Source organism: Cajanus cajan, chromosome 10 (assembly GCF_000230855.2).
Source record: "Cajanus cajan strain Asha chromosome 10, NIPB_CcT2T_4, whole genome shotgun sequence".
Lineage (NCBI taxonomy): Eukaryota > Viridiplantae > Streptophyta > Magnoliopsida > Fabales > Fabaceae > Cajanus > Cajanus cajan.
In genome coordinates, this window is record NC_138526.1 from 33,915,788 (window position 1) to 33,926,828 (window position 11,041).

The 11,041-nt window shown below is 32.8% G+C and overlaps 2 protein-coding genes across 2 annotated transcripts; one reads left to right on the forward strand and one right to left on the reverse strand.

Moving 5' to 3' along the window:
- Positions 1 to 5,621: 5,621 nt before the first annotated feature.
- On the reverse strand, positions 5,622 to 6,230 carry LOC145952446 (uncharacterized). The gene has a single exon (XM_083064810.1). The coding sequence runs from the start codon at positions 6,228 to 6,230 to the stop codon at positions 5,622 to 5,624; it is 609 nt and encodes a 202-aa protein (XP_082920936.1).
- A 4,289-nt stretch (positions 6,231 to 10,519) lies between these two features.
- Positions 10,520 to 10,816, forward strand: LOC109806161 (VQ motif-containing protein 1-like). The gene has a single exon (XM_020368542.1). The coding sequence runs from the start codon at positions 10,520 to 10,522 to the stop codon at positions 10,814 to 10,816; it is 297 nt and encodes a 98-aa protein (XP_020224131.1).
- Positions 10,817 to 11,041: the final 225 nt, after the last annotated feature.

The window sequence follows — 11,041 nt, forward strand, 5'->3', positions numbered from 1 at the left end:
AAGTCTAAGCCAAATTCTTACTTTGAGGCTAAGAATTTTTCAGAATAATGGCATAATGCCATCTACTTTGAGATTTTTGCCTTATTATATGAAAATAAAACATGGATTTTAGTTCCATTACCCTCTGGGAAGAAACATATTGACTGTCAATGAGTTTTCAAAATTACACACATATAATGGAAACATCAAAACTTATATAGCACAATTAGTTGGTAAAGGCTATACTCAAATTGAAGGAGTTGATTATTTTAATATTTTTTCCTTGTCACTAAACTTGTTAGAGTTTGAGTTTTCCTCTCTATTTTTGTTGCTAAACATTGGCCTTTCTATCAACTTGACGTCAACAACATATTTTTGCATGGTAATTTGTATGAAGATGTCTATATGCAATTGCCACCAAGTTTTAGACGTTAGGGAGAGCCCCTTGCTTGTAAGTTACATAAATACTAATATGGTCTTAAGAAGGCATCATAAAATTGATATTCCAAGTTTTCTAAAGTTCTTATTGAATTTGGATTCACACATAATGTTGCTTATCCATCACTTTTTTGCTTACATCATGAACCGTGCTAGTTTTATTTTCCCGCTTCTTTATGTTTACAACATTATTCTCTTCATGGGTTCAAATTTTCATCTTATGAAATTAGTTAGGGATATTTTACACAAATATTTCAAAATTAAAGACTTGGGTCACTTGGAATATCTTTTAGGTATTGAAGTTGCAAGATCAAAGAAGGGTCTTTTTTCATCGCAACGACAATGCTCTTGATATCATGTTTGACAGTGGTATTTCTGCTACCAAACCTGTTGAATTTTCCATGGAACAACATATGAAATTATCTCCTTCTAATAATATTGTTCTACGTACTTAATCCCACAATGTATCATCATCTTGTGGGTTGTCTACTTAATCTCATGCTAACACATCCTAACATTGCCCACCCTGCCAATAATTTAAGTCAATTGATGCATGCTTCTCATCTACCACACGTGAATGTAGTTTTGCCTTCTTTGATATCTAAAGTCAACACCTGATCAATGCCTTTTCTTTCTTTTTGATTCATATTTATCTCTTTAAGACTACTGTAATTTATATTGGGCTAGTTTTCCAACCACTTGCTTCTCCACTATGGGTTGCATATTTTTGGGTCTTATAATAGTTTCTTGAAAGACAAAGAAACAACTTGTGGTCTCTCGTTGCTCCATATTGCCTCAAATTTTGTGTATCATTAACACACTAAACACATAAAGATCGATTGTCATGTTGTTCAAAAACTTTCCTTTGACCTCATTAATACTATGAAGATTAGTTTTAGAATCAAATAATTGATTTTCTTACCTAGTCCTTGGGCAAAGATCAATTCTTGCAACTAAAGAGAAAGATATGGTTATACAACTTGCATACCCTATCTTGAGCGGGAGTGTAATCAAGCATATAGTTAAGATAATATTAATTTTTTTTGCCATTGATTCTAATATTATTATTTTGTTTCTTGATATTGATATATGATTTTGTTTCGATTTTGTTTCTTGATATTGTTAATATTAGTTTTATTTCCTCCTTCGTAATGCTATTTAGCAAGTTTTTGGAACCATTATCCTATCAAATTACCTTCTTTGTGTTTTTAACAGTTTAATAGATCTAAAACTTTGTTAGCCTATCGAGGAAAAAAAATCTCATTTTATTCGCAATAAAGATTAAAGGATATGGACACACACATAATAATAACACAAATATTAATAGTGAAGACATGAATTTAATGTGGTTTGACACTTTTTATTTATTTCATGGAAACATTTCAACAAATATTCATCATTTCAAATCACATTACATGTTTTCTTGATGAACTTGAGAAACCTTCTCCACTACTAAATCCCACTCACATACAATGGTGACCCCTTCTCTATCTTAGTGAGTGGTATCTATTCTCACCACATATATCTCTTTTTATGATAGAGCGCTAATATTACATTCATAAATGATACTAGAAAATCTTAATATTAATTTTCACATTTTCACATACTCTTTCACTATAATAATTGACTTTCCCTAGAATCAAGATACATTCACCACCTTGTGAAATATATCTTTTCTCATAAAATCATTCAGCAACATAAAAGAAGATGAACAACACCATAAAAGATCGACAACAGCTTGATTATTTTATTATGATGGAACGGGTATATATACAATGAGAAAGAAAAGAAAGAGACAAAAACTGTTACATGGAGAGAAAGAGCAAAACAGAAAAATAACAGAATGGGAGTCTCTGCAAATGAAATGCAATTATGTTAAGAGCCCCCCTCAAGCTGGGAATACATATTCATCATTCCCATCTTGGAGCGAAGATTGTGAAGAAATCTGCAATCTGAAGAGAAGAAGAAACTGGCAGCAACTTAATCACACCATTGTTGACCCTTTCTCGAACAAGATGACAATCTATATCGATGTGTTTTGCTTTCATGAAACACTTGATTGGATGCGATATGAATGGCAGATTGATTATCACAAAAGAGAAGTGTAGGACGGGTAAAAGGTACACGAAGATCCTCCAAAAGGTAGATAAGCCACTGAAGCTCGTAGGTTGTAGATGCAAGAGCACGATACTCAGCTTCTGAGGAGCTTCTGGACACAGTCTGTTGTTTCTTTGATTTCCAAGATATAAGGGAGTGACCAAGATAAATGGAGAAACCAGTGATAGAGTGACGTGAATCAATACAACCAGCCCAATCAGAATCACTAAAAGCTTTCAAGTGAAGAGAGCTTCTAGAATCAAGAAAAATACCAAGACCAGGAGCTTGTTTGAGATAACGTAGAACGCGAAAATTAGCTTGATAATGAGCAGTAATAGGCTGTGAGACAAACTGACTAAGATGTTGAACAAAATGTGCAATATCTGGATGAGTGTTTGTGAGATAAATTAAACGACCAATCAGTCGTCTATAAACAGATGGATCTTCTAGAGGAGTTCCACTGGAAGTAGATAAACGGTTTGAAGAATCCATAGGAGTAGACACAGGGCAGCAGGCCAGCATACCAATATCAGACAAAATGTCAAGGGTATATTTTCGTTGAGATAAATGAATCCATGTTCTGTTTCTTACAACTTCCAATCCAAGAAAATAAGATAAATCACCAAGATCCTTAATTTTAAAAGTTTGATCAAGAAGAGCAGTATGAGAGTTATCATTGAATTTTAAGAACAGTGAATGATCTGTAGAGGAGTAATGATAGCCATGAGACAAATGAAAAGATGAAAGGCGAGCATACCACTGGCGACTTGCTTGTTTGAGCCCATATAAAGATTTTTGTAACTTACATACTTGGCTGGACTTAGTAGATGATAAACCTGGTGGAAGCTGCATATAAACTTCCTCGTGAAGTTCCCCATGTAAAAAAGCATTGTTAACATCTAGCTGTTTAAGAAACCAGTCATTAATGGAAGCCACAAAAAGAAGAAGACGCACTGTAGTGAGCTTAGCAACATGGGAAAAGGTATCAATGAAGTCAAGTCCCTCAAGTTGAGTATATCCTTTGGCTACGAGGCATGCTTTATAGCGTTCAATAGAACCATTTGCATGTTGTTAACCTTGTAAACCCATTTGCACCCAATGGCTGATTTATTAGGAGGAAGAGAAGTAAGGATCCAGGTATTGTTCGCTTCAAGGGCAAAAATCTCCTCTCTCATAGCTTTAAGCCAACAATCACTTTTGGAAGCCTCAACATATGAAGTTGGTTCAATTGTGCTAGAAAGTGATAGTGTAAAATGACGAAATGATGAAGACAAGCGATTATAAGAAATGTAAGAATCCAAGGGATAGCGAATACCTGAAGAATGATGTGATGTAGCTGATGTGAATGTGACATGAAAATCTTTAAGATATGAAGGTGGTTGACACAAGCGAGATGATCGACGAAGAACAATGGGAGAAGAAGCAGCCTCAGTAGAAGAAACAGGGACTATTGATGTATTTGGAGAAGTTTGCATGTCAAAGGAAGGGTCACTAAGATTAGTATTCGTAGGATTAGGAAGAGACGGAGATGGAGAATCAGTAGAAGACATTGAAGTGAGATACGAAAAATGATTTTATTCATAGAAGATGACATTGCGAGAAACTTCAAGGTGATGAGTGTGGAGATTAAAAGTGAGGTAACCTTTGGTGTGAGGCTTAAATCCAAGAAAAATACAAGGGTGGGCCCTGAGATCAAGTTTCTTTTGATTGGCTTTTATGGTACTAATATAGCAGAGACAACCAAAAACATGAAGTGAGGCAATATCACATGGTTTACCATAGAGTTTTTCAAAAGGAGAAATATTTTGCAAGAAAGGAGTGGGAATGCAATTGATGAGATATGTAGCATGCATCAGAGCAAAACACCAAAAAGAACGATTTAAATGAGATTGAAAAAGTAAAGCTCTTGTAACGTTTAGTAAATGTTGATGTTTTCGCTCAGCAATTCCATTTTGTTCAAGGGTTTCAATACATGTTGTAATACCTTTTGATTCAAAAAATTGAGTCATGGAAAACTCAAGACCATTATGAGTACGAATTTCTTTAACATGTCTTTCAAATTGTGTTTCAACATGTTGAATGAAATTTATTATATGAGTACGAGTTTCAGCTTTATTAGTCATGAGAAAAATCCATGTGAAACGAGTATTATCATCAACAACAGTAAGAAAATACTTGTGTCCATGCAAAGAAGTTTTGGAACAAGGTCCCCATATATCAATGTGAAGTAAATCAAAAGGATTAGATGCATAAGAATTACTCAAAGAAAATGGAAGCTTCTTTTGTTTAGCATAATGACAAGTGTTACATGTAAACTGGTTGTCATTGTGAATACATGGATAATTTTGCTGCATAAGTTTTAAACTGTTATATGACAAATGACCCATGCGATAATGCCCCGATAGGTTGGACATGACATTGAGGCTGTAGTATGGTAGAAAACAGACAAGAAGGATGAAGAACAACAGAGGTGAAAGTGTAAAGGCTAGCATTCACATCAACTATACCAATCTTCTCTTTAGTTTTCACATACTGGATAATACAAGAATTAGAACAAAAAATGAGTTCACAATCAAGAGATGAAACTAATTTTGATATTGAAATTAAATTGAAGGTGAACTCAGGAATGTATAAAACATTATTTAAGAAAAAGGAATCAGTAAATTTGACAGTTCCTGAATGTGTAGCAACAACATGTTGGCCTGTAGGCAGTTTAACAGTAATGGGAGTAATGGAAGTGTATGTATAGAAATTAGAAAGAGAAGAGGAGACATGATCTGTAGCACCTGAATCGATGACCCAAGGTGTGTGTTGATGTGAGTTGACAGAGTTAAAAATGGAACAGCATATACCTGAAGAGGAAGGGGGGGGGTGGAAGAGGTAATAAAACCAATTTGATTAATTTGAGAAGGATAAGCTGAGTTTCCTTGAGTGGACTGTTGTATTAAAGCCATCAAGGCTTGATACTATTGAGGAGTGAAACGAAAATCCTGAACCTCAGGAGCTTGTTGTTGATCTGATTCAGTGGCTCTGCAATCATTAGCCACAATGTTGTTGACAATAGAATTCTTCATATTAGAAAACTTGTGACCAGGTGGAAAACCATGCTAGCGGTAACACACGTCCACTGTATGACCAGATTTCCCACAATGAGTGCAAATCTTACATATTTTATTGGAGGAATTTTTTATGCCTTTGTTGTCATTACTAGAAGGAAATCCATGCTTCCTGTAGCATGTTGCCTCAGAATGCCCAGATCTTCCGCAATGAGTGCAATGAAGTGGAGAAGCTGATGAAGTAGTCTTGGCAGCAGCAGCAATGAAATTGTTGCCTATCAATTGGCATTCTTGTTGTGCAACATAAGAGAAGATCTTTGAAATAGGAGGAATGGGATCCATGAGAAGAACGTGGGATCGAATATTATTGTATTGGTCATTCAAACCACGTAGAAACTGCATGGCTTGGTCTTCACACTTGCGTTGCTCCATAATAGGAAGAACATTACATGAACATTTGATAGAACAAGTGCACATAGGATCAGGTCTAAAATTCTCAAGTTCATCCCAAATGATATGAAGCTTGGTGAAGAATTTTGTAACAGAGAGATCACCCTGACGTAGTGAAAAAGCCTCAAATTGTAAATCAGAAATGCAAAGAAGGTCACCTTGAGAATAACGAGATTTGAGATCGTTCCAAATCTCATCAGCCTTATCCATCCACAAGATACTCTAACAGATTGAAGGGGAAACAGAATAAACAATCCACGAGACCACCATATTATTGCATCATTGCCATGCTGAGTATGTGGGATTAGATTTAGGAGGTGCAAAGGCAGTGCCATCAACAAACTCAATCTTGTTTTTGGCACTAAGAGCAGTAATCATGGATCTAATCCATGAGTGATAGTTCCTGGAATCAAGGACAGGAGAGACGAGGGCAGTAGCAGGATTCTCTCCGAGATGAAGGTAAAGATAACTGTGCAATGGAGGTGTATAGTCTAATGTGTCAGCCATCTTTGTAAATTATGAAAGGGACAAGAAAAAGGATAGCGAAAACGTAGCAGAGCTATTCAAAAGAGCTCTGATACCATCATAAAATCATTCAGCAACATAAAAGAAGATGAACAACACCATAAAAGATCAACAACAACTTGATTATTTTATTATGATGGAACGGGTATATATACAATGAGAAAGAAAAGAAAGAGACAAAAACTGTTACAGGGAGAGAAAGAACAAAACAGAAAAAATAACAGAATGGGAATCTCTGCAAATGAATTGCAATTCTGTTAAGATTTACTTTTCATTCTCTTCTTTTATTTTAAAATTTGGATTGATTTTCTAATAAAATCTATCTTATAGTTAATTTTTTTTTCTTTTTCTCGTAATTACAATTAAATATATTTACTTTAAGTGACACTTTAATTTTTTAAGGAATTATTTTAGTTTATATTTTTTTTTGTTCTATCACAAATATATATCTACCCGTCCATTGAATCATTCTCGTTGATAGTACTGTGACGGTTGCTAAGTTAAAGAAATTTTTTCACATTTAATTTCTCCCAACAACTGTTACAAATTTTTTTCTTCCGAATATCTTTATTATTTTATTTATTTGAAAATCTAAATTTTTAATTGCCTTAGTCTTTACTTTACTATTTGAACCGTTTAATCGATCAACAACTTCTCACTCTGTAATATATTATTTGTTAGACTAATTTATCATTATAATTGACCCATTCTCTTTATTTGTATTTTTTAATCTTAACTGAATAATAATAAAAAAAAGATTAAGAAGCACATAATGTTCCAAAGCTATCGTTGCAAGTTGCAATCACTTCATCCACAAGTAATAAACTTTTAAGTCAATGTTGTGCCCTGGGCCAAGAACTAAAAAGTTTCAATAAATACAAATGCTGAGTAACGAAGTCAAGGCAGATACCCACAAGAAATAAATAAAGCTGAAATCTGTCTCTCTCTCTATATATATTTATTTATTTTTTCTTTCGGTGGTAATTAAAGTGTAGATGAATAAGTCCTTTTGTATTAGGAATCAATCAAAATGAAGAGACCGTTTCTCTTCAACTATTCCCTTCTAATGTCCTGTCAGAGATGGAAACTTTGACATGATATTTTTGCTCAAGTCTTGTGTTTTTCTTCCTTTTCCTAATTTTTGATATATTTAGGACAAAAACTCATCATTAATTTTTTTTTCTTAAAATAGAAAAGATTATAAAAATAATTGTAATGATGATTGAATTTAGATCTTTATACTTTTAACTACTCTAATATCTTTTCACTTAATTATTAAGCTAATTTTAGAGGTTCAAACTTATCACTAATTCAAAATATTAAAATTTATTTAAATATTTACTATTTTTTAATAAATATTTATGTGAAAAATTAAATATTATAGATTAAATTATATATTTTTATTCATAAATTTGATCAATTTAGGGTTTAAATCTATTTTAAATTAGAGATATTTGATTCTCCTATTTTATAAAATACGAAATTTTAGTCCTATCATCAATTTAATATTCATTAATTGTTAAGTTTTGATATTATTTAATAATTTGTCACTAGTCAGTCAAGTGATATAATATTTAATTACATAATATATATGGATAAAAAATTAAAAATTAACATACAAAATATTTTTATTTATATATATTTTATAAATAATTGATATTTATTTTATTAATAAAAATTTTATTTACATATTTTTTAAGATTTTATTTTTAAATATCATATTATTAAATATCACATCACTTAAGTATGAGTAAATATTAAAATTTAATATTTAGTACATTCTAATTTAACAAAAGATCAAAATTTTGTATTTTAAAAATCAAAGAAATTAAATATCTTTATTTTAATATAAAAAGATTGAAATTACATATTAATAAAAATAGTTACACTAAAGTGTAATTTAATTATATCTTCAACTAATTTATATATCATGTTGATTTTCTGATGTCTTATGTCACATATTTTACACCATTTTGATTCCATTGTCTTATGACAAAGATTTAGTTATTCCGATGCTTACGCCAATCCTGTTTTCAACTAGAAGCAAATTTTAATCGAGAACCTTAATTTAAAGCCATTGTTATATATAGTTTAGTTTCCTTAAAGAGGAAGTCATATACGATAAACTAACAATACGTATGTCTGATTGTTTAATTTATTCATCAAAGTCTGTATATATCCGTAACATTTCAAATAATTCAAACTACCTAAATGAAAATCTGTTCCAATCATTTCAACGGTACTAAAAAAAAAATAATTTAAGTATACTATAATTTTTTCTCTCTTTATTACTAAAGAGTAGAGTTTCCACCTCAATTTCGGTTAGGGATGGCAAAACGGGCTAGCCCGGCCTGTTTTGGCCCGTCCCGTCATTAGCCCACTAAAAACGGGCTGGGCCGACCCGCCAATGTAAAACGGGCTGGAGATGCTGGCCCGTCCTGCCTAAGGACGGGCTGGCGGGTTGGCAGGCAAGCCCGCATACAAAAATAAAAATTAAAAAAATAGAAAAAATATATTTTATGTTTAAATAAAAAAATTTGCTATAAATAAATAAATATAACCATATGAAATTAAAAATACATACATATTGTACATAATATATGTTTAACAAAAACAAATTACAAACTTAGAACAAAATCAAATAGAAATTAATTCATTTACACCAAAATCAAAACCAAATTATAAACTTACAAATTATTATAAACTAAATTTTTTGATAGTTCACAAAACAAGTTTAAATACAACTAATTAACTTTAAATTTTTATTTTAAGAATATTAGAAGCTCTCTTAGAAGAAGATGTCCTTACTTTTTTTCTTGATCATCTTCATCCTCATCTTCTACATCAAAATAAAATAAACATAAAAATAATTAAATTAAAAAATATATATATGCGGGCCGGCGAGTTGTGGTGGCCCGGCCCTCTATTTGGCCTGACAGATTGATGGGCTTGGCGGGTTGACGGGTTGAAATGATGGGTCCGCTCGCCAATTTTTGGCAGGCCAACGGGCCGGCCCGCGGGCCACGACCCACTTTACCATCCCTAATTTCGGTATTATGTATTTGTAAAAGTTAAAAGTTAAAGTTTAATTTTTAATCATTTAATTAAATGACGTGAGTCCTTTGCTATTTAATTATACTAAACTAAATTTGAAATACATACTAATTAATTTAAAAAAAAACAGTTAAAATAACTCATTCTTCCTAAGTTTGTTCTCTAACATTCATAATTGGATGGTCCCACAACCCCTTCATGAGTTCATATATAATTACTTAACTATATCCTACTCTAGGTAGCCATACAATCACAAGATGTGTATCTTAAACGTAACTTTACTTCTTTGATTCTATCAAAGTTAAACACATCACGCAAAATTAACGCACAAAAAAGAAAGTAAAAACCTCAAAGTTTTCAAAATTATCATCTTTAATCAACAAGTATCACCACCCCCCATTATTGACATGACCTTTTACTTTGAAACCTTAATCAAACAACTATTATTCAGTTCAATTGTTTCTAGTTCTACCACCCATTATTGACACACGCACTTGTATAATTTGATCACCAATTACCTAATCACGTGATAATATTCTAGCCAAACCAACGAAAGCAACCCGTGCCACCCATTCTGACTTAGGGCATGCTTCATGAGGCACGTGACCTTGAGTGTGTCTAGTATCTAGCTAGTAGCTTCACCAATTAATGAAATTGCGTAACTTGACCATATCTCACTTTTCAATGTCACACCTTCCCCCTCATTTCGCATAAGCACCAACGGTCAACTCATTTCATCTACACATCTTTCTCAGCCGTCAAATCCACCCCAAGCCCAACCATATATTATATAATCACAAAGGCTAACCCATTAACCATACACCATATACACTACACCCTTTAGCCCTTTTGCACCAAAATCACCTTCTTATTCCTTTAATTGATTTATCATAGGAATTGATTCATTAACTTTTTTTGCGATGTCGAGTGGTGGATGCAATAGGGGACCCGTGAAGGTTGTGATCATCAACACCCAATACGTTGAAACCGATGCTACTAGCTTCAAATCCGTGGTGCAGAAACTTACGGGTAAAGATTCTGAAATTTTAGAAGCAGTGAGTGAGAATGGCCAAAAGAAGAGACATGATAAGCATAACGTTGAAGTGCCTTCTGCTGGTGATTTTGGTAGGTCGTTTTTGATGAGAGATGTGTCGTTTAAGGAGTTGGATAGGTTGCTCAGCGAGATGCCAACGATAAACAACCTTTGGGCTGATTAAACGAACTTGATTATCTACTACCTGCGCGTATGTACACTTGTTTGTATCTGATAATTAATTGATTTGATTCAATTTCTACACCACTTACATTTATGTTTTTGTTATTGTTGGAGGTTTGTATATACGCATATTGAGCTTGTGGGCCTGTATTATCCCATACTTTAATAATTTAAATATTGTTTTAGTATATATGCATTGGTGTTCGTTATGATTAATTCTTCAATT

Coding starts and splice junctions, on each gene's coding strand:
- LOC145952446 (XM_083064810.1), bottom strand. CDS start 6,230: ATGGATAAGGCTGATGAGATTTGGAACGATCTCAAATCTCGTTATTCT.
- LOC109806161 (XM_020368542.1), top strand. CDS start 10,520: ATGTCGAGTGGTGGATGCAATAGGGGACCCGTGAAGGTTGTGATCATC.